General features: G+C 41.6%; 1 protein-coding gene across 1 annotated transcript; it reads right to left on the bottom strand.

Annotated features, from left to right (window-relative positions):
* Positions 1–1,268: 1,268 nt before the first annotated feature.
* sh3bp5b (SH3-domain binding protein 5b (BTK-associated)) lies at positions 1,269–24,653 on the bottom strand (the record flags this gene model as incomplete). Its single annotated transcript, XM_079227773.1, has 9 exons — positions 1,269–1,936; positions 2,747–3,112; positions 4,054–4,273; positions 4,936–4,978; positions 6,207–6,337; positions 6,678–6,842; positions 17,627–17,755; positions 23,546–23,608; positions 24,576–24,653. 9 exons carry the CDS (start codon positions 24,651–24,653, stop codon positions 1,686–1,688), a joined length of 1,446 nt encoding a protein of 481 aa, XP_079083899.1. The 3' UTR covers positions 1,269–1,685.
* Between the last annotated feature and the right edge of the window lie 2,366 nt (positions 24,654–27,019).

The raw sequence follows: 27,019 nt of genomic DNA, 5'->3' as shown, positions 1-27,019 counted from the left end.
TCACATGGAGCATGCGGGTGGATGTTTGGTTCCGTGCGTCTCCACCTGTGGGCCTTTACGCCGTCTTCAACTACGCCTACGTCACCAATGTGCGTTTATTTACACCAGTGAAATGTAAGGAAATAAAGTATGCTTTAAAAAATCTTATATTTAGACAACTTTGATCCCATATCAAATACAAAAGTGCAAAACGACTCAAGAACAGGGCAGGACCATAATCTGATTGGTTAGAAAAGATACATCCATCTGAGAATAGGTTACTCATGAAAGTAAATAATTCAAATTAGGAAGTGAAATAATCAAAACAAATTATAAAAATGATGTGATTGTTTCATCAGTACTGAGATGGGATTACTTAAAATAATAAATAAATAAAAAATATTTTTTTCTGTTCAAAAACAGTAAAAAACATTAATATATGTGTCACTAAAATCTAGTCATTTTACAAGATATTTCATCAGTATTTGTGGCCATATTTTCGGTTTCAGACATAACTTAACCATGTGTCAACGATACTTTAGTTCACTTTTGGAACAAATATTACTGGGACCACTACAGAAAGTTGCAGATGAACATTTAATATCCAGGGATCCACATTAGAGACCAGTGTAGCTAGTTATTAGTTTTACCATGTGACCTTCTGTCACATGATCAAATAAAGACTCGACATTAGACAACATAAATTTACATATAACCCGACAATCGTGATTGCATATCCGTGTGTGACGAAGATACAAAGACAAATTATTCATTTAATTCTTTAGATTATTTGGAATAAGCATCTGAATCTCAAAGGCCTGCTCTCTGCCCAACATATTAGTGGGCCCGCTTTCACACAATATAACCGTTATTGTATTGGAAGGACACATTTTGTGTTTAGAAATTAGAAGACGGCGGTACATTTAAAACACAATCATCTTGGTGGCAAAAACTAGGCGAGAAAAGCTAAACACATCAAACAAACTTAGTTCAATTAAATGAATTAAATTACTGTAAGTGGCTTATATGGAAAATACACAGCTTTTCTTGAAACATTGGAGGGTCCATACTTAAACCTGAACATTTACACACACATAACTGCAGAACAGCAACAGTATCAAACAGGAGCATTGAGCCAGTTGAGACGCCAGTTATTTATTAAACATCTCCACATGTGACTTTAATTCCTTTAACACAGAATGCCAAGTGCCGTTTAACAGTAATAAAAGATCCAGTTTGATTAACAGTTATATGAATTACATAATAGATAAAGCACTTTTAAACCGAGGTCGTACTCAGGCAGCTGATGTACTTTTACTTTTGTGACGGACGTTTTTTCAGCTTTCAGTGGAAAAATAACAACATGGATCATTTTCTAAGCCATCTTTTTCATCCATTGCCCCCTCAATGACACTGTGACAATTACTTTATTTCTCAGGCATGAGAGTCCAAAAGGTGCGATGACCTTCATGAAAGGAAATGGGAGCAACAACGCTGCCATGTACAGGAAACTCTATATACAGCGACTAGAACATTCAACGTCTCTCTTTGACTCTGTAGGTTTCTTTTTTCTTTTTTTATTATAAATGGAGTGCAGTTGTGGCAGGTAGGTTATAAACAGCTCAGTTTATTTTTTTGAGAGAGAGTGTTCAGGTTAAAATGAGTCAAAATCCATACGACAAAATTCGTTCTTTTTTCTCCCGTCCTCAGACTCCTTTGACCAGGACCACAGTCTGGGCGGCCTCGGCCTTCTGGGAACAGCCGTCTGAGTTCTTAGCGTTGGCGGTGCGAGGCCGGCGCAGGTTCAGAAAGCTGAAGTGCGTCTCCAGGCTGAAGCTCTTCTTGGAGGTGGAGGTGGAGGTGGAGCTGCTGCTGCTGCTGCTGCTGCTGCTGCTGTTGTTGTTGTTGGAGGCTGGAGCGTTGTCCAGGTCCCCCTCTGCGCCCTCTGCCCGGTCACCTGTCAGCGAAAGATTTTATATTTCATGAACAGAGACGTGACCTTGATGGCCAGTGATTAACAACCCTTTAAACCGCCCCCCAAAAAACACAGGCGGGATGGAAAAGCATGTTTTCTTAAATTAAACAACCGTCATAAGCCTCAGATATTCATCTTCTCGAGGGTCCTTGAACACATCCTGTGTGACCAACGCTTCGGTCAGAAAAAGCAACCAAAACCGAGCTTAGAATTGTGACATTTCATCAAAGGCATTTTATTCTACGTGTCTCATTTAAAATCTTGCCTCGAATAAGCCGTTTGAAGTAAGCAGATTCTGTAAAAAAACATTACATTCTGATCACCTCTGTAAAACTATGACGTCATGATTGACTCATCTGAGACCAACAGTCACGTGACAACAATTCTGTGAAACTTTGACTTTGGCTGTTGAACAAAGAGCTGAGAGGAGGGGAGACGGTGGAAACATGGAAATAGCTCAATATATAAACCTCCAAAGTTTTTTTTTTTTTTTAATGGTTTATGTCATAATAATGGTTTATTCTGCACTAAAGACGTGTTCTAAAAATGCCCAGATGAGCATTGGGATTCCTCTTTGCAGACACTGGGAACTGAAAAATACCAGTAGGCGCTGATTCAAGGTTTTACAGGTCCAAAGACGAAAACCACATGAACCTTGGCATTTCTCTTCTCAGCCAACATACCGAAACGTGGCGGCGATAAGATAATACTCACCAATACATCTGCCAGTCATTTTTCATAGTAAGTCACAGTACGCACACACACACACAGACACACTTTCCCAGAACCCACCTCTCTCCAAGTCGCATTCTGGTGACGACGCTCCGCTGCACTCGCTGCGAGGCCCGAGCACCGGCGAGATGAGGCCGAAGTCCGACAGCGACACGGTGCCGGGAAGGTCCAGACTGCAGGGTCTGGACAGAGGAGACGTGGACGAGGAGGAGGAGGACGGAGTGGGCGATGGAGAGGCGGAGGAGGACGTGCAGGAGGAGGAGGAGGAAGAGGAGGAAGAGGAGCTGGCGAAGGGGCAGGGTGACAGGAGCTCCTGGAGGCTGCTGGGAGACGAACCCAGGCTGCAGGTGGAGCGAGTCTCCGAGTCCTCCTCCGACATGACGCTGCTGCCGCCACAGGCCTCGTCGTCGAAACACACCGACGCCACTGCAGGAGGAGGAAGGGAGAAGATAAAATAAGATAGTCCTTTATAAATCCTGCAGTGGGGAAATTACAGGATTACAGCAGCATTGCTCACAAGTAGATAAAAAGATCAAAATCAAGTAATATAAATAAACAGTAAAACAGTAATAAAAACAAAATGAAAAAGCAGTAAGAAGAATATTAAATATACAGGCCGAGTAAAATACAAAATAAATTAAAGCATTCAAGTGTCAAAGTGAAAAGAAAGGAGAGAGGAAAGGGCAAGGAAGAAGGTTTACAGGAAGAGGAGGGCCAAATGTGAAAGGGGAAAGGGAGGAAGACAACAAGCAAGAAGGTGCCAAAGAGTGACGAGAAAAGAAAGAAAGACGGGAGAAAGATTAGAGAGAAGCAAGAGAGGAAGGAAAGGAGTTAAGAGAAAATGAGACAATGGACAGAGGTTGAAAAGAAAAGGAAGAGAGAGAGAGAGAGAGAGAGAGAGAGAGGATCGAGGAACAAAGCAGGGAGGATGGATCGAGGAGAGAAGGAAGCAGAGAAAGAAAAAAAACAAAAGGACGGGAGAGATGTGGGAAGGGAAAGGAGACAAAAAGTGAGAGTGTGCGCATACAGAGCTATAAATAGAACGTCGCTCCCAGGGGGGGAGTTTCATTTTCACCCGACAGAAATCAAAGCACATGAAGGCACCGGTCGCCGCCTGTTATATCCGGCGGCGCATTAAGGTCAACTCGTAAGTCGCTGGCACATTTACATTTCATCCCCCCGCCCCTCATGTTCGTTATGTCACATGCACGTTGTTTGTACAATCAGTGGAAATCTTATTCTACCAAAGGAAGCAATAATAAGAACAAATGTAATAACTATTTCTGCTGAAGAACACATTTTATTTTGTCACATACAACGTGTTATCTGGAGAACGAATGACACCAGAGCGGCGTCTCCGTACTCACTGGATATTCCGTCGGACTCCATCTTGAAGCCGGCGATGTCGTCGCCGGAGCTGCCGTCGCCCTCGGCGCCAACGCCGCGGCCCCGGGGCCCCATGGCGGAGCTCCGCCGGCGCTCGTGGATCTCGTCGGAGATCGTCTCCAGGTTCCTCAAGGCCGCCTTGTAATCGCCTTTGGCCTGGGACAGCTTGGCCTGCTGGTCGTCCACCTTCTTCTTCAGGTTCTGGAGGGGGAGACGTCAGTGAGGGAGGAGAGTGGTAGTGATGGTGGTGATGATGGGGAGGATGAAGGTCGCAGAAGCAACGCTTTCCGACAGATTCAGCCATTCATTTTTGCCCCCCCAAAAAAACATTTATTTTTTTCATATTTCTGTCTTTGTGACTTTTAATCACGCGTTGACCCGGTTTCATGCATCTCGTGTGGAAACGGTAGAATAGGATTCCACCGCCTGAGGAAGTGTAACGGAGAGCCAGAGTCTCGCAGCTTCTTTACCATCTGTAGATAAGTGCCTCCTGCTTTTTCCGCACGATGTGAAGTGCTGACTGTTTGGAAAACATTGAATTTACACAATTTGATGCTTTGACTCTGGCTCTCCATTGGACTCTACTGTAACTCATCCGAGCGGACTGCAGCTGCGTCCTCTGTGAGATACATGTTTTGCTGTCCGTGTTGCTGATTGGCTGACACTAACTGGATAACTTTATGTTGCACAGCAGCAACGACACCGGTGTCACGGTGCTTTCTTTGGTCCCAAGAACAACAAGGCGATCAGCTGCCATTTACGAAACAAAATCCAATCAAAGAATGGAGCACAGAGACTTGATAGACTTCAACGGATTGGGATGTTTGCATCAATGCATTAAACCCCGAGCTGCACTCACGTACCTCCAGCTGCAGATAGTACTTGGCCTTCATCTCAAAGTAGGGCCTGCAGAGGAAGAGGAGGAGGAGGGGTCAGGGGAGAGAGAGGAGACGATTAGATCAGAGGGGAAAAACAACAGTAACCCAGAAAAAAAGAGCAGTACCCACATCATCACCATGGCAACCTGGAGAAAGAGGAGAGGGAGATGAAAGGTACGTGATGCTGGATGAGCGATTGATGCAGAACGAATTAACGTCCTGCTGAGAGTTCACTACTGAAAATACTCTCAACTGATACTTAATTTTATATAGATATTTATTTAGTAAGTAAGTAAGTAAGTAAGTAAGTAAGTAAGTACATATATATATATATATATACATACATATATACAGAACACAGAACAAATAAGTGTCTGTGAATGTAAAATTGTGGCTTTTTGAATAAATGGGAATTTAACTATTTTGTATTTTTTGTTTTATGCGCGAGCTCAGAAACTTTGAAAGAAAATGAGAAATATTACAGAGGGGAAATTGTATAGTTTCTATTCCTTATGATTTCCTTTTTTAAAGATGCCACCTGGAGGGTTACTAATATCGGAGGTTTCGGTACGGCAGCCAGATTCTTCCCTTAGACTTGTGATGTCACAGGAAGGGGTCACCTGGTGGCCAGACTTCCCCTTTAACGCCTGAACGACTGAGAGCAGGACTCACAGCTTCAGAGAGAAGACACTTTCAGCTGAATGGAGAAGCGCAACCTGTCGTTAAAAATATAAATATATAAACTGCTCATCAGACCACATCTGGGTTGAACAGCTGGATCAGCTGCTTGGAAAACCACTTACTGTGCTTCCATCAGGTCCGGTGGAAGGACGGAAATTGAATAGATGACGCCATGTTGATGGGGACTTTACACTAATATATTCCTCTCTGTGGAATTATTTTAAAAGTCCACGGCTATAATTATTCTATGACGTCATCTCTTATATGCGCTTAGAAATGGTGACAAAATGAAGTAACAACATTTCCCAGAACTATTTTAGCAATATGAAAATGTGTTAATGTCACTAAAACTATTATTCGAGAATAAAAAAAGATATTTAGAGATATTTGATGAAAAAAGCCATACAAAAAATTGTGATATCAAAAGATAAAGCACAAAACAGTTGAAAACAGTCCGTCAATGTAAAATTGCAACTTTATTACTGTAATTTCTTGACTTTTTCTTCAAGATTATTTCAACTTTATTACCACAATCTCCAAAAGTGTTTTTTTCACACAGAAAAAGAGTCTCTTACTTCGACTTGTTGATGGTGCGTTTGAGTTTTTTCTCCAGCTGCTTCATGCAGCCGATGGCTGCCGTATATTTGGCCGCCGTCTCCTTGTGGACCAGCTCGCTCCTTGTCTTGGTGTGCTCCGCCTCCATCACCTGGGACAACCAATCAGAAATCCCCGTCAGCCTGAGGTTTATATATATTTTGCCCGTTAAGGGACCCATCAACTTTCTATTGTTTTGTGTGCAAAATGTAAATAAGTCAGGAAGACCAAGAAGGTACACAGAACTGTCAGCTACATATGACTCCAAACTATCGATATTACTACTTGTCAGCGCCTCTGAAAATTAAAAGGTTTATAATAAAATAAATACATTTTAAATTAAAATAAAAAATATTCGAAGGAAATAAAAAAGCTGTAAAATAAAATGAAAAGATGCAGCCACTAAAAATAAAATAACACTCTTCTGTCTCTGGCGTCCCCTCCCCCCTCACCCGCTGAGTGGCGTGGTTCAGCATCTCCTGCCAAGCGGAGTCAAACTGCCGGCTGTCCTCCTCCAGGAGCCTCTGCTCGGCCAGGGAGATGGTCTCCTTCGCCGCCCGCAGGACCTCAGTGGCTCCCTGGAAGTCCTGGGTGGCCTTCTGGGCCTCCAGCTGGGCCTGGATGACAGCGGGAGGGAGATCATCACCATCATCATCATCAAAACAATTCACTTGTTGACAATCAATTCTGGACGCAATGAAAGCACATAGTCTCCAATATGCATGTGTGTCTTCTCCATCTTAGATCCATTTTGATTCATGGGGCAGCGGATACATCTCTTTTAACTGTTACATCTCGTCTTCACAGAGCAGTGACTCAGTTTTAATAAAGAAACACCATTTAGATATGAAACCAGCCTGATGGTCAGACACCAGCTGCAGATTCAGTCCCACAAGCCCGCATGTAACATTTCCACAATCCGACCATGAATAAACACTTCAGCGGTGTGTATGCAAATGTCAAAAAACATCACACATATGTGATGAGTCATCACTGATCTCTCTCTGAAGGTTTTGAAGAAAAAATGTATAAATGCAGAATGTAAAAAAAGCTGCACAGGGAGATGCATTTCTCTGACTCAGTGAGAAAAGCAGCTGAAGACAGTTTATATTTAATATTAAAATCAGAAATGCATTCTAAGTTTATCACACAGAGCCCCCTCTATGGATTTAAACTACACCGAATCAAACACAGAATGCCACTTTATCCCAGAGTATTTATGATTCAAGTTTGATTATTTAGACGGAGAATTATAGTCCTGCAATGATTTCCTTTCATTTGTATTTGTCAAACTGCACTTTCTCACAGAATGAGAATCATTAAGCGGCGATAAAGGTTGATTTTTTTCTGAGCTTTCGCACCGTGAATAAACGGCATCAACCAAACACGTTGTGCAAAATCAACATATTAAAAAAAACTATAAAGTACAACAACACGGAGGCTCTGTAGTCTGAACCAAACTTTATTCATCCATTCAACCTTGGCAAAAGGCAACCCACACCAGATCTTTTCCTTCTTTTCTTACCTTTCACAATTAAAGTCATAAACATGAACACAGGGCTCTCAAGTGTCACGCATTGAGCGTGACTGTCACGCATTTCGGTCTTATGTCACGCCCTCCCGCCACACATCGTATTTCTCACGCTGAAAACAAACTCTAGGCTATTTAATGTGCCGCATTGCGCAAACATGATCTGGTCGTGCTGCCCTCACCATGGAGGAATCAAGCACGTCTCCCCCCGGGGGGCCTGTGAACACTAACCGTTTACCAGAAGAAACTCAAATTCACTCAAGTATTACACTGAAAGGAAACTATAAAATAAAATATCACACAGTATAATACAGTCAGAAAGCTGCTCTGGGTCAACATGATCCTGGAAGTAGTACAAACTATTTATTAATAAAAGTGTTGAAACCGTCGCTATTTTCCATCACTGTTGCTTTGGATGCAAAGATTTTCCCAGGCAGGTATTTTGCATTTTTGTGTGAGCGTGTAAAGGCCTTTCAGGAAAATAACTGAACAGTGACCATCAGTGTATGTCTTTTAAAGCGCTGACGTACATGTTCTGGATACCTGATCAATTCCTAACTAACATTCTGTTGGAATTATCAGCATGCCAGCGGAGCGAGAGGCGGACAGCCTCGGCCTTGTTGCCGTCATGTGTTCGTCTTTGTATTCCACGCTGCATGAATGCACACGCAAATGCCGACTGAATGCTACAGGGAGCCACGTGTTACTACAGTGATGTCTACCCGCGTCTGCGTCACTGTCCTCCCTGCTAGGCCTTCGTCATGTTAGCCTCCATGACAGCAGCATTAGGAACGGAAAGCAATGCACTTTAATTCCAACACACAAACTCTCCTCGTCCTCCTTTTGCAAAGTGTCCTTGAGCAACAAAAGTCAACCTGGTTTCGTTCTCAAACAATGCACTTTGTGCCAGTTATGTTTAGACGTGCTAATGCTAGCATGTCACGTTGGCATTTAACTCAAAGTTCTGCTGTTGAAGCCGATACGAGTGTCTTAAAGTGCTAAAGCTGCATTCTCTCTATAGACCATTAAACAGGAGATGCTTTAGGTTACATTGATTACTGTCAGTTCAAAATGTTAACCCAGATTAATCAATGTCCACATTGGATAGATTGCCATGAAATCTTTTTTTCCAGACATTCATGGGATCCTCGTGACCTCTGAACATCTGATGTTAGTGTGAGCTTAAGATGCATTCAGACTGCGTCTATAGCAACACCGTCGCCTCCCATCATACTAACAACCTGCATCATACGTCAGATGCAGAGGAAGAACTACAGACCGCATCAGCTCGGGTTTCTTTGGGAACAGAACGTCCTCGTTCACCTCGCTGGCGTTGCAGAGGTTTTAACAACGAGGATACATTTTACGGTGTTTTTGGCCGACTCGGATATTCAGATGTATTTATTCGAGGCAGTGTTCACGGCCTAAGCGGGAGGATATGGCAGCAATGCATCTTGGTACATGTAGGCGCTACCAGCATGGCTCAACGGGCAGAATGACTCAGCTTTGTAGGTCAACATGAGGAATTTCACTGCTTCAAATCACTACATTTATCATCGACACTGATTGGATAGTCCTCCCTCCTCTTCCTCCCCCTCCTCACATTGCACATGAGAAACCTATCCCACACGTGCTCACTCCCCTCCCCCCTCCCCTGCATCACCCTGTTAGCAGAAACACTTTGCTTCAACAATACAAATCAAGGTTGATGTTTGAACACTCTCCAGATTGAAATTCAATCTGATACCAGACTTCATTCAAAATAGAAAACACACACACAAACACATTTAGCTTTAAATGGTAAATAACACTTTGTTTTGCTGCATATTATTTCCAAAGCACCATTTGTACTTGTGTGTGTTTCATGGTTGAGGGAGTTGTATAAGTGAAATAAAAATGCACAACAAAAGCACATTTGAATCGAAGTGTGTCTGATTTTCAGAAGCTAAAAAAAAGGAAGCAGGAAATAATAAGTAAATACAGCGTGAAATTAAAGCTTCAGGTGTTTGTTTTTTTCCATTGCAGTGTCATCATGCAATGGAAAGAAAGTAAAACATGCGGTCATCGATTCAGCCGCCGTTTGTAAGCAGAAACCCTGAAGGGGAAAGGAAATAATAGAAGCAGAAAGTGGGTATTGATACACTATGTGTACAAGTGTGTGGACACCTGAACATTACACCCATGGGCGATCAATATGGATGTAACAATATGAGTCACCAATGATCGATAATTAGTATCGGCGGCGAACAAAAGAAACGTCATAAGGGATCTCTAAAAGTTACATTTGCTCCCCTTTGATGTTTTAGTGCTGATCCAATCGTAAACGAATACTAAAACCCGATTTAGTCGCTCTGCCAAGAAATCAGATTATTTTGTTCATCTCAGTTCCTGGCAATTAATTTCCTCTGAAGTGGAAGCACGAGCTGGGACAATGACGTCTTATTAATAACGATGGCCATCTGAAAATGTGGCGTTCTTTCTGTCCCCGGCGTGCCACACTGACACGCAGCCTTCCTCGAAAAACCCCACATTTGAATTGGCTGCTGGGTCCAGGAGGGAGGTGAACTAACTGCGGCTGGCCTAGATAATGTAGGCGAGCTTCAGGGGGGAGGCAGCCTCAGCCTCTGATGTCCGCTTCACGCTCTTCTACAGAGACATTAGCCCATATACGTCCAGCCTTTGAAGCAGGACTGTAGAGTTCTGATGAAAAGTTATTGCAAGGTTTAGTTGAATGGTGTTTTACTACAAACATTTACAGGTCTGACACAGGGACAGTTTTACTGCCCAAAAGGCTGTGTTTACACTCGTCTTTGTATCGCCTGATGAAAACACAACATTTACAATATTTTTTTTGCTGCTTTTCGGTATTCAAAAGTGTGTTTACCGAAACAAATTAACAGGTGACTTTTATTGTTAAGAATTTACAGGAGAACGTGTTCATCGCTGAATTAGCAGCGATTGTTCAATACAAAACAGTCTATGATTACTGCAGAGAGGAAGAGGAGGCTTTTATTGGGAATAATTTGTAGTAAATAAAAATCGTTTTACAGTCGCTTCTTTGACCACGAAATCTATCCTATCACAAACCAAATCAGGCAGGTCGCATTGAAGGACGCAGCCGAGTTCTTCATCTGGCGTCCATTGAAGTAATTCATTGAGATCGGTAACCAGAGAGAACACCAACTGCTTAGTGTCTGTATGTGTGAACACGGTGGGGACGACTGCACACATTGACCCTCCCGGGAAGAGCTTCTTCGTTTGTTCACATCAGAAGTGACTGAAGTAGTCTTGTCAAGAATGAATAGCATCATGAGTAGTATAGCATCAGAATGACCTACGTTTTGGACATACAACCCAAACTAGAGCGAAGAGGATGCTACTCTGCAATAAAATAAATGGGGTCATAACACCTTCTGAAAATATTTTGGGTTGCCGTCCTCAGATGTTAGATTTGCGCGTGTCCGTGACCATGACGGTGGCCTGAGTTTGGACAGATGTCGGGGGATTAGTCAGAAAAAAAGGGGAAACGATGAGCAAATCCGGCTGTTGAGAAGATGCAACGCTAGATTTCGAGAGGAAGATTTGACAGCAGCTGGAATAGAAAGCTGAGTGGAAGGATGGAGTAAGAGAGAGAGAGAGACCAAAAACGCTTCAATTAATGGATGGGATTGTTTTAAGTTTCAGTGATGAACGACACAACCTGTGTCGTCTCCCATTCTCCTCCATCAGGCAGATGGGAGAGGATGGTGAGACAATCTCTCTGTTTATCTCCCTCCCTCCCAGTTCATGGCAGGCAGTCCACATCCCATTAGACAACAGCCACAGGGAACGCTGCTGATGGGTGGAGAGAGATGGATGGATGGACGGAATGAAAGATGGAGGCATTTGAAAGGGTTAGGGTTCAGAGGAAGCCACTGCAAAGTCAAAGCCATCTGGTTAGGCTTTGAGCACCTGGGATGCTGAGTGTTTGCCATGTTGTGATGCTACTGGTCGGTCAGTTGTTGCATAACAGCTCCTGCAGGGACGTCATTGGTGCAGCACGGATGGTGTTTTGTTGTACTTTTGACTGTGACTTTAGGTAAAGACCTTGTTGAGCAACTTTCCTTACATACACTTTTTCTGTTAAGGACACCAACAAATATGGTGTTACCCATGTCAACTATTGGACACTTCCCTTGCCTCTCTGCCAGTTTGGATCGGGTGGCAACCTCTGGTTCTGCCGAGGGAAGGTATGCTTCATGTCTGAAAACCTGCATTCCATCTACTGACCAGCAGGGGCGACACCTCTGATTGTATAGAAGTCTATGAGAAAATGACTCTACTTCTTTCTTGATTTATTCCCTCAGTAAACATTGTAAACATGAGTTTATGTCTCTCATTCTAGTTTCAAGTCTTCTTTAATACAGCATGATGTTCATTTCGTAAATTATGGTCATTTAGAGTCAAACAGACCATAAAGCAGGGTATGCTTTGGGTGATTGACAGGTCACTGCTGCCAACAGAACCGTATATTGCAAGTGGATATTTTCAACATTCAGATAGACTACTGTACCAAGGTCACAAAGTTTATTGGGTCACATTATCTCGGTCTGGAACCCATGAAGACAGAGACTATACAAAGTTTCAAGACAAAGTTTTCCTATCACAATAAATCATCCTTCCTTCTGCAGAGTCGCTCCACGCTTGCTTCATCCCCGTGTCCAAATCATGTGCATTTGGATCTGAGCTTAATCTGCGTTGCTGTCTTTCAAACTCAAACTCAAACTCCCTCTCTGCAGCTCTTTCAGCTAATCTGCAGACTCACTGCGAGCTGCTGCCGGTTGAGTGGACGGCCGGTTCAAAAATCATCTTCTGCAAGTCGACACATTGACGAGGGACCGAGTCATCCACTTTCACTTCGATGCACCATAATACAAAAACCAGGAGTACTCAAGAGTATTCACCTCTTACTAGACAGAAGAACCAGCAAGGACAAGTGATGGGGGACTTCTATAAATAGCAGAATAAAAACCCTTTCACAAACTGGATTCAAGGAAAGCCATTAAATGTTTGTGACTCTTTGACGCGCATCAAAAACGTAAATAAAAACGCATGCTCACATACTGTAGAAGCAGTGAGATGGAAAAACAAAAAGAAAAAAGGCTCACGGATTCTTGACTTCTCTTATTTATATTTCCAGGCTTGAGTCTCCTGGAGATGAGATGGAAGGAAGAGCGAGCCCGATGAATATTTCATTTTGTTAAAAAAACAAAATGCAGAAGGTTTAACGCTGCTCCGTCCCACCGGAGTCAGCACTTAAAACACGTGCGTCCTTCAAGCGATGTGCACTTAAGCGATATCTCCTGAAACTTTTCAGCCTCGTCGCCCCGAAACACTTCTTCAACTCAGGTTTTTTTTTCTATTGGACCAACCGACAAACCTTCACCAGGGATATCAAACAGGGGGGTGAGGACCTCGGAGCGATTTTTATTTCAATGCTCAGAGATGCCTTTTCCTTTACAGGTCTGATTCATCATGCAACTTTCAATGTGTCCACCCAAATTGTGCTCGAGCTAATGCGCATCTGCTCACAAATTCTTAGGGACCAGTGAAACAAGTGTTTAGTACTTTCAGCCCGAATATATGAATCTTCTATTGAGATTTTTGTGTGAAGCTTTGAATGCCTGTCGGCATATAATATGACGTCTGCGCCCAATAAAAAGGGAGTAAATCGTTTTTTTTTTGTTGTTGTTATTGTGCTTATATAGAATGTAATGTATGGTGTTGTTAGAGTGCTTCTAGACCGCCACTTTAATACAGGTGTGTTCCTCTCTTCGTGTGAGCAAACATTGACCAGGAGCATATTTATGTTTTCAGCGTCATATGTTCCCCAGCTCAATATCCTCTTCATATGATACAATAAGGAGACCTTTCAAATATAGTTTTATTTTCTAAGCAATGCTTACCCCCCAATTTTCTTGACTTTGGACAGCTCTCTCTGCCATGGCTGAATGGATTTGATACGTCTCCCTTTGTTCTTTTGTCATTAGAACAGAGAAGATCGCCGTTATAAATATCTTACAATCAGGACCCGGGGAACACAGGGATTCCCCATATTGATCACAGTGAAGCTGCTGTTTTTTTAAAGGCTAAATGCCAACAAACCTGGTTCATAGCAGAATATTTTGTTGGATGAAAAAACTGGACATCTTTTGTTTTTCAAAGAATTTTGGTTCAACATTTTGACAACACTGGAGTTAAGGGAAATCCCGCACTGGAATTTAATTCTACAAGTAGCATAATACTAATAATATCAGTGTAGCCTCATCTTTATCTGCATCTGTGCACAAATACTAGTTTAAAACTGAATGAATGGAGCTAAGCAGCATTTTAATGTTGATTTAGAATTAAAACGTCAACATCATGATTGAAGCTTTGAACAACTCTGTACAGCTCTGCTGGATTTAAGTACTTTTAAAACGGACTGAAAAAGGAGTCTTATGTTGTTTTCAAATGCCCAAACTTTCAATGCTCTTTCCAGGCAGCCGGGGAGCTAAACAGGGAAACCCTTATTGACTCATGACTCATGAGCTGCCAGCGAGATAATCAATATGCAAACGGTGATTATCTCACAGCTCAGAGTTATAGGTCTGTATTTTATCTTCTATCTTGAAGACAAGGTCAAAGAGAGTCCCCGCCCACCGCTAACGCCGCTCCCTGCTGCTTATCTGTCATCGCAAATAATGCCTTTCTTATCAGACCAAGTGGGAGAGTGATGGAGGGAACACCAAGGGAAAGGGAAGGATTTTCTGATCGTAAAAACTAAAACAGTGAGTTAGGCTGCATACTGTGAGGAAATGGAAGAAAGCTGTAAAAGAGTGGGAGTAGGTAAGCGAGAAGGAGCCAATGGAGGAAATCAAGGAAGAACAAAATGTATAGAGATAATAGAATATTTAATAAAAAGATGAAGGCAGGAGGGTGAGGAAACAAACCAAGAGGAAAGGTGTATGTATGAAATGAGCAAAAGTAAAATACAAGAATGAAAAGGGTGAAAAGGAAATGGGAGGTCAAGAAGAAAAGAGTAGAAATAAGGAAGAAAAAGCTTCACATGTGCAAAGAAATAAAGATGAAAAATGCAGAATCGAGGAGATGAGGAAAACAAGACTAAACAAATTAGGAAAGAGTTGCCGACATTTCCTTCCCTTCCGTCCAACAACAGTCAACAACAAAGCAAGATAAAATTCACACACCAGTTACAAAGTCAATCTGTACGCTACCAAAGCAAACCAAACATGAGACCGTGAACTGCGTCCAACACTCTACAGACACGCTGACAAAGAGCCTCAGTGTGTAATTTTAATTTGAGATATTTTTAGCTGGCGAAAAAATTAAAGAGAAGACATGAAGGAGATTTGTGTCGCGTTCTGCCGGATTAGGTCAAAGGCCAATTTACAAGTTCCTCACGAACTGATGGCAGCTTTATTAAAATTGATGAATTGTTTAATAAACGATAGTTGAAGCATTACATGGAGCAAAGAGCCAAAATAAATCTCATCCAGAACGTTCTTTCCCAGACTTTCTGTGTGTAGATGCCTGGGCGCTGGACTAAACCAGAGAATTATTGCAAAGATCTGATTAAAAAAAATGTAATTAAATAAACTCCACTGCAGTCTGTAGCCATCAGAGAGACAGAAAGACAGTAAGTATTGGGGGGAAGGACAGAGAGAGGCGAACGTGGAAAAGATTTGAGAGTAGAACAAGGCCGGCTTATTCAATCTTGACGCTTATCTCTCTCTGTTGATATAAAGCACAACAAAGGCTGCTCCAAAGGCCATTTGGAGCACAAACAAAGATGGAAATTGTTTAAATAGGCCAGTGGATCCAGCGATGGTGAGGATAGAGAAGCTGGTTTCAAACTTCAGACCTGCTGAGAAAACCTGGATGTGGGAGATAAATGAGCAAAGGGTCCTCCGGCGACATGCTTCGACTAAAAATACATGTCCAGGTAGAAACATTATTAATGCTGTGGTCTTCGCCAAGTTCATTTGAATGAATTATCCACTAAACAAGCGGTCTTAAAAGCTAAAAACAGTTAGGGGCTCTGCTCAATAAGACATTTTAAACAATACATATATGTTCTCATTTCAAAGTTGTTCCATACGTTACTGTTTAGTCCGAAAGTTCTCCCAAAGCAAGTTACCGCTTCACTACTTTATCCATAAATGATACGAACTGATCGAGAGTGGTGACAGTGAGGTCAAAGTAGACCTGGACCGGGCCTGGACCTGGTCGGCTTTGGGTTGTAAATCTAGGCCCTCGTCAGACTGAAGGTAGACCCCTGAATCAAAAGAAGCGAGAGGATGCGTCAGGACACAACAACTTTGAGTTAAATTAGTCTGTGCTGCCATGCAGAAAGGGATGTTGCTGTATAATGGACAGCCTCTGTATCCGTTACGAAGAAGAGGAGTGTGGATGGGTCAAATGTCTAAATGTTTTAACTCCCTGGAGAAAAACACAAACCCTGCCTCAACCTGATCTCCTGCATTTCTAATTTCCCTCCAAAACACTCTTCTTCTCATTACTACAGAATAATAAAAACCTCTCCCTCTGTCTGCTTTTTTATTTTGGATCTTCACATATCACTGCACTTCCCCCTAACAGATACATTACCTTTCCAGGGACAGAGGAAAAAACTCCCATAATAAAAACCTGTGTTTCTGCTCTCCGAGCGCTGTAAACACAACACCCCTCAAGCATGTTTTAAAGTTGAAGTTAAGCCGATACAAGCTTGAGAAGTGAAAGTGAATGTCGAGAGGAGACAGAAATATAAACAAATTGGGCCAGCAGGTAGAAGGAACTACAACGATCACACGCGGCACACGCGGCACACACTTCCTCATCTCAGTTCCCTCGAGGACCGCCGCGATTGAGAGGCTCGGTACGCCAGCGACCACAGGGGGCCATTCTTCCTCCTTTCATGTGAACAGTCAGACGCTGAAGTTATCCGACCGAGTCTCTCATTTATATCTTCATTTGTGAAGCAACATTTCCTGTGTGAAAAGGTTTGACATAAAAGAAGAATTAATAGATAGTCTTGTGGCCAAAATCATATACGCCAACAGGACATTGGCGGTTCAAATCCGCGTGGGAACCAGAGGAAAACAAAACCTACAAATTGGTTTTGGATCAAATCCATCTACTAAACTGAAAGGTTTTAGGTTTTGTGACAAATTTCAGATTCAATTCAAAAAAAGCCAAAGAACAGGGAGAACAGTGCATTTCAATCTTTACGAGTCTGAACTCTGTTACTTGATCATCAAAGTGGAGATGAGATGGGAAATGTGGGGAAAGAACCAAAAATCAAACTGGTGACTCGCAGCTCAGTAATCTCTACTATCGCACATTTCCATGTGATCCTTAAATCATAATGATAGCAGCAGAGGCACCAGAGAACTTTGTTTAGACGTCAATTAGACGTTGCTGAAAAAGCAGAAGTGCAACTGCAGTGTCACTTTACAGGAACTCACACACACACACACACACACACACACACACACACACACACACACACACACACAAAAGATCTGCAACTGACCTGACTCTAGCAGCAGCTTGTTATTTGGTAATAACAGTTTCATAAAGAATGGAACGCCACGGAGATTAATACAATGTAATGAGATATATCCCATTATTTCTTACAGAGGGTAACGATTTCAGAAAATATTGTATTTCACAGACACACAGAACAACGATCTGTAGCAGTACAACCCTGCATACCCAGTCAAATTGGATATACAGGGTATAATTGAACCGACCCAGGACCCTTCTTGAGATCAAACTTCAAGCTCTGAATGCTTCTACATTCCCTCCCTCCGTGCCTTGTTCACCGACCTGTCTGGCCAACCTGCGGGCCTCCCAGTAGGGCTTGGACTCCTCCACAGCCTTGCCGATCTTCTTCACCAGTTCGTCCAGCTTCACCGTGGCCTCGACCAGAACCAAGCGGAATTTCTGCCTCGCGTCCTGACGAGAGAGAGAAAAAGTTGTATATATGAGAGTTGTACATTTTTGTGTTTGTACTGTGTCTTGATGCTTTGGCAATATTGTTGTTTCAACATTCATGCCAATAAAGCCAATTGAATTGAAAAAGAGGCCTCAGTAATTCATAGCTATCTGAGCTACATCTATTGCTCACTCGTAGCATGAAGTCCGCTGTCCCACCACACACTGCTCTTCCTTTATGCAGGGATCCAATCGGGCTTGGTATCGGTACGCGACACCTTTCAGGTATCGACCAACTGGCATTGAAACTCCTGCAGTCGATTCTTCCTATCGATCCTTTTTGTGGCCAAAATAAAAATAAAAACTTGTATGATTTTCTCCCACAGCCAGACACCTTAAACGTCTCTGGTAGAGAGACCTGTCACCTTGTAGCCCCGCCGTAAAGCATACCCTTCTTTATGGTCTGTTTGACTCTAAATGGACCATCATTTACTAAATGAACATCTGTATTGAAGAAGACTTGAAACTAGAGATTGAGACATAAACTCATGTTTACTGAGGGAATAAATCGAGAGAAGTAGAGTCATTTTCTCATAGACTTCTATACAACCAGAGGAGTCGCCCCCTGGTGGTCAGGAGAGAGAATGCATGTTTAACACATGAAGCATAGACTTCTATACAACCAGAGGAGTCATCCCCTGATGGTCAGGAGAGAGACAGGGATGCCGTATGTGTACAGATTGTAAAGCCCTCTGAGGCAAATTTGTAATTTTGCTATACAAAATAAACTGAATTGAATAGATGTTATTTATCCATCTCTTGGCAGTGAAAGCGCTCCCGTCCAGCCTTAAAACTCTTCTCTTGCTTTAGTTCCCTTTGAACACTTGTTACATCTCCCGACAGAGCCTTGTAGCTCTTGACCCATGAACTTCACTTTTCCATCAGCTTGTAAAGTCAAGGAAATTCAACCTGCTGCCTCTGCTATGAGTCACAACTGCTCAGAACCGGAGTGTATAAAATCCCGGACTTTCAAGATAAAATCCCAAAAAGTAGGTCTAAACAAGGGATAAGAAACATTAGCTGCCAACCAATAAACTTGACCTAATCTTGGTAAAGTATTCACACGACGTGTCAGACAAAGCTGCCGCACTTATCCTGAGAGTCCCAACGAACACTGAAAAACAGATCGGAGCCAATCTGTCAACAGACGCCCGTGAAAAAAAAAATGTCCGATATAATTTTGTTAACTGGTACGAAACAAACATGTTATGTCTTAAGAGAGCTTTGTGAGTTCACTTGTACTTGTCGAGGGGAGTTTCTCAGAATAAGATTTCAGCACTGATATTTCATCACGGTTATCTAATTACCACACAGAGAACTGAACAAAAAAGAGCAAGAAGAGAAAAAACAAGTCAGAAACCTCTCAGATCCCTTTTAGGCTACAAAACACACTTGTCCTAACAAACACGTTAGGTATGTGACTCAACTGCCAGCTGCAAAACAATCCTGTTAGAAGCGGCACTAAATAACTCCACATCAAACAGCAGGTTTCAGCCCTCTTTTTGATCCAGCCCGTGCTACTGAGAGTCTAATTTTAAAATCACGTCAAGGAAACTAACCACAAGCTTTGTCGTCCACGGGGCTACTTCAGGACCGCAGACTGGGGAGGAGTTCCAGACATGTAGACCTTCTGGGTCAAAGGTTTCATGAGATAAATTGTTAAACGCGTCATAACGAAAACGAGGTCAAGTTTCTCCCGACCAATAAAAATCTCTCACCTTGTGGCTTAACATCTTATCAACCCTCTGTCCGGGAAACAAGCTTATGAGATAAAAGCCCACATTCCAACAGGATTTGAAACAAATCATAGACCCATAAACCACAAAACCATACATTTAATTTATTATTAGTGTTTAACCAGCCTGTTTCAAGTCAAAGCAGGATTAATATGGCGACATCATCTTCCTACTAGCTGAAAGTCAAACAAAGAAATGGATACAAAAGAAGACCAACTACAAACTGTATGGGGCCTGTTACAAAAAAAAGAGTCATAGATCGTAATTGGTGACATGTTTTACAAATACTGCTCGCAAATTGACCTTTTGCTGTCAAAATGAGGAAGAGTAAGTGTGATCAGGTCGCCTGCAAAAGGGCTTCAAGCTGCTGAACCCACCGTCTCGGTTTTCTTCTCATCTCTACGATGTCTTCAAAAGACATTTATACATTTGTGATGATTGCTCTGCTCTGTCTGCTTCCATCCAACACAGAGTTCCTTTCAACTAAACTATGCTGCGACTAATTCCCCTTATCTAATTAAGATTTGCGCCATTGCTTAATGTAGCTTATTGAAGCCACAGTCAAGCTTAGGTTGAACTTTCTACAGGTTGTACTACATTTTACATTAGCATTTCTAGCACGTCTGTTTTATGGAAATCACTAGCAACTTAGAAGTCAAATAAAAAAGGTTCAGGATAGTCAGAAGTAAATTATTCAAAAGGTCAGAAACGAAAAGTGGTGTCAAAACAGATGCAGCAGAAGTTCTCATGTACGGTACGAAATAAATCACGCATAATGGGGAAGTGACGGGTGAATAAATAGAAGTAGAGGCGTGAAGGAACAATAAAAAAAGACTGCTTTTGTCACACAGATTACAAGATATCTGCTTATTGTTCCGTGTTCATTAGAAATGCTCTGGCCTTTAGACGTGTCTGACAGACAGCTGTTGCCTTCTGGTGAACTTTAAAACCCTGCTTCTGTGTTTGAGGAAACACAAGGATTTATTGTGGGTGAAAATAATACGTAGAGTCGCAGACCATTGAATGCATATTTAGGATCCTTTAGCATCGGTGTCGTTTTCATTTGAGTCAGCTGGAAACCAACTCATGGAGCTAACGTGAATTAGCCAGCTAGCCGTCACAAACGTTTTGCATCGTCAGGTATACAAGGAGATCCACTCTGGATTGGATCAAAGCCTGAATTCTATTTTTAAAAACAGTCTAAAAACAACATTTCACAGATAATTTGCTGGACTTGAAAGGCAGCCTTGAAAAACCAAAAAAGGACATTCATGACACTTGATGCCAAAATCCTAGAAAAGAAAGTGTATCCTTATTGATCCTTTGTAGACCTCAGCCAATACCCACTTATTGACAAATCGTATTAGCGTTTTCGTCAAGGCAACAGGCTGCAACTTAGAAAGAGTGCAGTACTTCACAATCAGCTCGCATTGACTCTTTTCAAGTTCCTCCTCTGTCGGGCTTTAAAAAAAACGCATTTACCCCAACTGGTCTACATGTTTTTAAACGTCATGAGTATTCTATGGAGAATATATGCATATGAAGAATAGACAAACAAGGGTCTAATAATTCGGTTATTTCATTGTTTAAAAGTTTTTATTTTTAAGCACCAAAAATAGTAAATGTTGTGTTTTCATCAGCATTAACTTAACAGGACTGAGACTGATTGACTTGACAAAGGTTGCATTGAAAACACAAGAGTAACCCCGGCCTAAGACTCCCAAACTGCCTCAGGGACACAAAAGAGTAAACAGTCCAGTACAGCTGTTTCAGCAGTAATCCAGCACACCGGATTTAAAGTGAAACAACGCCTGCAGGGGTTAAAGTGCTGACTTTCACTTTGTGAGGAAGGAAGGAATCATGACCCCTTTACCCTTAGTGACAAAGAAAGTGCCACAGTTTCCACACAGTTTGTCAAATGTGGATGTAAAACGCCCTCAAATGTAAGATGAAAGGTCATCGTTTCATGTCCAACCCAGCAAAGAACTGTCCGAACAAACAGACAAACTTTACTGTTGAGAAAAGTTGAAATGCAATAAAAAAAAAAAGGTCTCAAAGCTACGAGGAAGAGAGCTCATAAAAAACAGACCCCGGATGCATCTCTGTCCTCTCCTCTGGGATTGAACTCATGCACACTGCAGAGTCTCTGCTTTGGGCCTCGGACGCTCACGGCGTGTGACGGTTTCCCATTGTCAACACGTTCGTTTGCCGCTATCCGCTAAATTTAGCCTCGGGCGTCCTCGCATCACAGTGACACGTTATGACGTCACTCTGCCCGTTCCTCCCGTCGGCAGGAAGGAAAAGCTTCAAATCAAAATGTAGGTTAAGTGATGATCTCACACTAATGCTGCTGCCTGGAGATTTCAATCCATGGACGTACAATGTGGAACGGCTTCGGTGGCAGGAGATTAATCTGGGAAGGGTTTAAGCACTTTGCGTGTTCATGAGGGCAACTGATGAGCAGCGTAAACCTGACTTCAACAGGGAATTCTGGATTCGAGGTCCTGAGATTACGAATGTTCGTACTCCATTGGCGTCCTCGAGCGAGAGGCTAAAATCGTTGACCCCCCCCCCCCTCCATTTTCATGGTTTTCTTGACTAATAATTGAGTAATTGCTACGTCCAAAGACAATGCACCTTACAAGAATCCAATGAAACGTCTTAACGTTTCTCATTTTATCCAACAACATTCCCGTGAACTATTTATCAACCAGCTACGTTTGACTTTCGAGAAGCTGGAACTAAAGTGTCACCACTGATAAGAGTTTAATGTCATAACAATCATATCAGAAGAAGTTTGTCCACGTTGTGCTGGGCTGGAACCAGAAGCCATGTCAAGGACTAGAGAGTCTTTATTGTTTTGATTGAATGTCATTGTTATCATAACAGCAGATACACCAATCTATGCTAAATATTCTTATGTAAAAAAGTGTTTGGTCAACCAGGAAGAGTATGGCTGCCACTACTGATTTAATAATAATAATAATAATAATAATAATAATAATTTTCTCAATTAATGTTTGTCTTGCAAATAGTGAAAACCCATTTTAATTGTTACATTTTTTTTATACATAAAAATAATTTCTTGTTTTGTCAAAGCAACTTTTTTTTATTTTAATACAAGGATTTTTTGTGTGAAGTGCTGTGAATCTGGCGGTCACAGTTCTGAACAGCAGATGTCTTTGTTGGGAAGTGAAAACAACTTGACTTTATAGTGGAGCCGTAAAGAAAAGGGCAGAAACTTAAAATCAGTCTCGGTTTAACAATCAGCCCAGTGTTGAACACTCCGGGCTACAGAGACAGAAACAGGTCGACCTGACAGTCTCTACCAGTAACGGAGAAACAATAACAAACTCAATAGCACGCTATGAGGAAAAACAATAAAATACAGTTTTTTTGAGAATGTATTATTAGTCTCTGAAGATCTGCATCAGAGATTACATTTGTTAATGTTAGAATTTGCCTTCGCATATATAGAGCTTAAACACATTATAATGTAATGAGCTCTCCTCCTGTTGGTTTAAACACAGATATGTTGTTCATAATGTTCCATCGTCACTAGTCTTGAGCGCCGATACTGTAGAAGAACGAGTACTGTCACGTTTTCAGAAATAAAAAGACACATCTGAACTGAATGCTGTAAACTAATGAACTCTCGGCTCTGGCTTGACAGCACGCACACCTGAGAAGCACGTCGTCACTTTGGACTTTTACCTCCATAAAGCTTCACAGAATACTGCTGACCCACAGAAAAGTAAGCCATCAGATTTGAATGGGATTCAAAGATCAGTGATGGAAGCTGAACAGCTGTCTTGAGTTACAGTCTCAGTAAATTCTCTTAAAGTAATCAAAGCTTACTGTATCGGGAGATTTTACATTTCACGATACAGTAAACTTTTTACAGTTCACAATTAACAAAATGGCAACTTTTACAAAAAAGCCCCACCAGTCAAACGGGTAAAACACAAAGTTAACCTGCATCAACACATTCAATGCAAACGTGTGCGTGACTGACCTCCAGCTCCGTCTCACATCTGTTGATGTCATCGGTGGACTGGTTGAGTTTCTCCAGCTCTCCCTGGAAGAGACGGAAACCACAGAGAGGTGAAGCAACAGAGAGGGGTGCAATGTATCGCATCTGAGTGTATCGGAGAGGGAACCAGGCAACATCTGGACTGAATCAAGAGGAAAATGTATAGAAGATATTCACATTAAGCTGTGTGGTGTTTACAATAGTCATGCTCTGTAGGAAGAAGACAACGATAGGTGTGAATTAGCATAACGGTGCTTATATCTTAAAACCTGCATGCTCTATAATGTCCCCAGGGGGTGACTCCTCTGGTTGTATAGAAGTCTATGCTTCATGTCTGAAAATGTGCATTCTCTCTACCGACCACCAGGGGGGCGACTCCTCTGGTTGTATATAGAAGTATTTTTGACAGTCTAGCCTTCACCGATAATAATTGTTTTTTTTTTCATGCTGTATATGTTTGAGATTCATTCATTTGTAGCATGTTTACTTATTTTAACCTCATTATTAGGTACTTTGCTGAAAGGCTACAATTTTACTTTGAAAAGCTCTGCAAAAAAATACCACATATATTTTCAAGTCGCCTGTTATCATCATCTACCAATTAAACAGGTTTTACTTATTCATATTAGTCAGCATGTAGTGGATGTGCTTTCTAAAACATTTGCATGAATTTAACCAGCATCTGTGGGATTGATTTATAAATATCACAGTATGTAAACTGAGTTTTCCTACATTTGAATCAAGAAAAACATGGAGAAAATGCAGATCATGCTGGGAGAGCGGTGTGGAGACAGATGAGGCTGGAGAGCAACCAAACCGTATTATATATATATATATATATATATATATATATATATATATATATATATATACATACATACATACATACATACATACATACATACATACATACATACATACATACATACATACATACATACACACACACACACACACATATATATACATAATACAAATTAAACACTAATCGATACTATGGATGCCCAGATACCTGGATTCTGGGGTCCAGTTCCTCTTCGTCGTATTCAGCCTCGTCATCCGTCCTGAGCTCCTTCTCTAAATGATCCATGTTGGAGGTGAAGGACAGATGCAACAAACCCGAACAAAGAGACGCTGCAACGGGACGCACGCACCCACAAACTCGGCTGCTCGCCGGACGTCGGATTCCCGATTTGTCGCTTTAATGTCCGCGGTTTGTATGGATTGATTTTAAGATAATAGGTGTTTTTTTCTTCTCGAAGGAGAACATCTCGGCTTGTATCCACCGGTGGGGCCGGGCAGCGGCGGCAGCGGCGGCAGCGGCGGCAGCGTCTGTCACCGCTCAGCTCTCCCTCTACACTGAGCCCGGTGCTCAAATGTCCTGCGCTCTGCCTCAGACCGGGAACGCCCCCCTTTTGTCAGCGTCTGTAGAGGGTATGACGGGTAATTAGTGCCGTGCAGTGTCGAAACCAGGCAGCAACCTCCGCTTCTGAAGAGTGAAGCAACTGGCATTCTCTCTACTGTCCACCAGGGACCGACTCTTATGGTTGTATAGAAGTCTATGCTTCATGTGTTAAAGCTGCATTATCTCTACTGGCCACCAGGGGGCGACTCATCTGGTTGTATTGAAGTCTGTGAGAAAATGACTCTACTTCTCTCTTGATTTATTCCCTCAGTAAAAAATGTAAACATGAGTATGTCTCAATCTCTAGTTTCAGCATGATGTTCATTTAGTAAATGATGGTCATTTAGAGTCAAACAGACCATAAAGGGTGACGTCACCATGACCACGTCAACTTCCTATAAACAGTCTATGGGTAGAACCAATGAGGAATATTCATGAAATATGTATTTATATAACTTTACAACATACTATTTTGATCAAACGTAACCGTTTGTTGACATGTTGACCTTTTAATCCACCGCTTTCCATTTATTTCTGTACTACACCAAAGTACAAATTTGAGGTACTACATGTAATTAGGGATTAAGTAATCAGATTACATTGAAAAACTATAACCAACCCAGATACCAGTAAAAGAAAAATCCTTAGATTATAGTGACATTGTCAAGGATAACTTGATTACATTGTTTTCGACTTTCAGTCGATGCTCCTTTGCGTTTACAAAGTTGGCAATAAAGGTTCTGGGGTGATTTGATTTGACCAACTGTAAATGCAAAATGTGTTTTACTTGCAATGAAAATGTTTTGAGATTTTTTAAGAGAAAAAATTATATTTGTGGACCTCAAATTTTCTTAGACCTAACTAAATGGTAACATTCTAGCATTAAATGAAATGCTGCGCTACACACCATCCAATTTATGTTAAAACATGGAGTCCCAGTGTTTTACTCAACAGCAATTTAGAGTAATATATTGTACTCCACTACATTTATTTGATTAGGAGGTTAGTTCTCTTCACAAATACATATGTTTGCATAAAAAGCATATGGAAAACTTGTTTGTAAAACAATCATGGTTCAAGTTTCTCAAAGGTGAAGTAGATGTGCCGAGATCCTTTTGTTTTAATTCCAATCAAGCTCTTGCTTTCTTTTGTATACTGCAATCCACAGCCTGTCAATCAATGTTTCATATCAAATGAAGCACTGCTTCATGGCGATGTTACTAATGTCAGATTCCTTTGCACCAATTGTTGTGCAGAACTTGGATTTACGGAAGCATAATGCATTAACTCGAGGAATTATGTCCCTGTTTTTTTCAGAATTAACAAGAACATCTAACAATTCTGAGAAATATTTTCACAAATAAAACAAATTCTGCTTCGCTAGGAGGAGAGCGGACAGCAGCAGATTCATTTGGTTAATTAAGTAAAGCAAGACAAATATATATATTTTTCCCCCAAGTGATTGTGTTACACTTCCAGATGGATTTTTTTTCTGGAGCCGACTTAATTTCCATTTTTCTATCATCCTGATATATATTTTCCATCTCACTGTAAAATGACACATGCTGATGTGAAAGGTCCTGACCTCTGGACTGAATGCTGTCTTGTGTAGGCGTGGCGACATGCATTGTGAAGCACATCTCTGCACGTGTGCCAGAAAATGAACAATGAATTATTTTCTCTGACTCACTAAGAGATAATGTTTTGTAATAATGCAGAAAATATTGCCAAAGATGTTTACTAGAAACGGCAGACGTCAACAAGTTGCATAAAGGCAATGTTATAACCAAATGATGAAACAACATGTAATATAATTACGGACCTTGATTTAATGTTTTTTCCGGTTAGATATGGAGCATCACACACTGCGCACAAATGCTTTCGTTTAATGCCATGTGATGTTACTAATTGATTCATTTCTGTCAGATTAACATCTGGACTTTTCTCTCTTGCCCAAATTTAAAGAAAAATTTGCAGTTCAACAAAAGCTGGTCTGTTGTCCTCAGAATGCTTAGAAATTAGAGAGTTTTCTCCTTCTCTGAACTGAAGGC

The sequence above is a fragment of the Taurulus bubalis genome (assembly GCF_910589615.1).
Source record: "Taurulus bubalis genome assembly, chromosome: 12".
Classification (NCBI taxonomy): Eukaryota; Metazoa; Chordata; class Actinopteri; order Perciformes; family Cottidae; genus Taurulus; species Taurulus bubalis.
The sequence above is the reverse complement of the archived record's forward strand: the minus strand, read 5'-3'. Positions and strand labels throughout refer to the sequence as shown.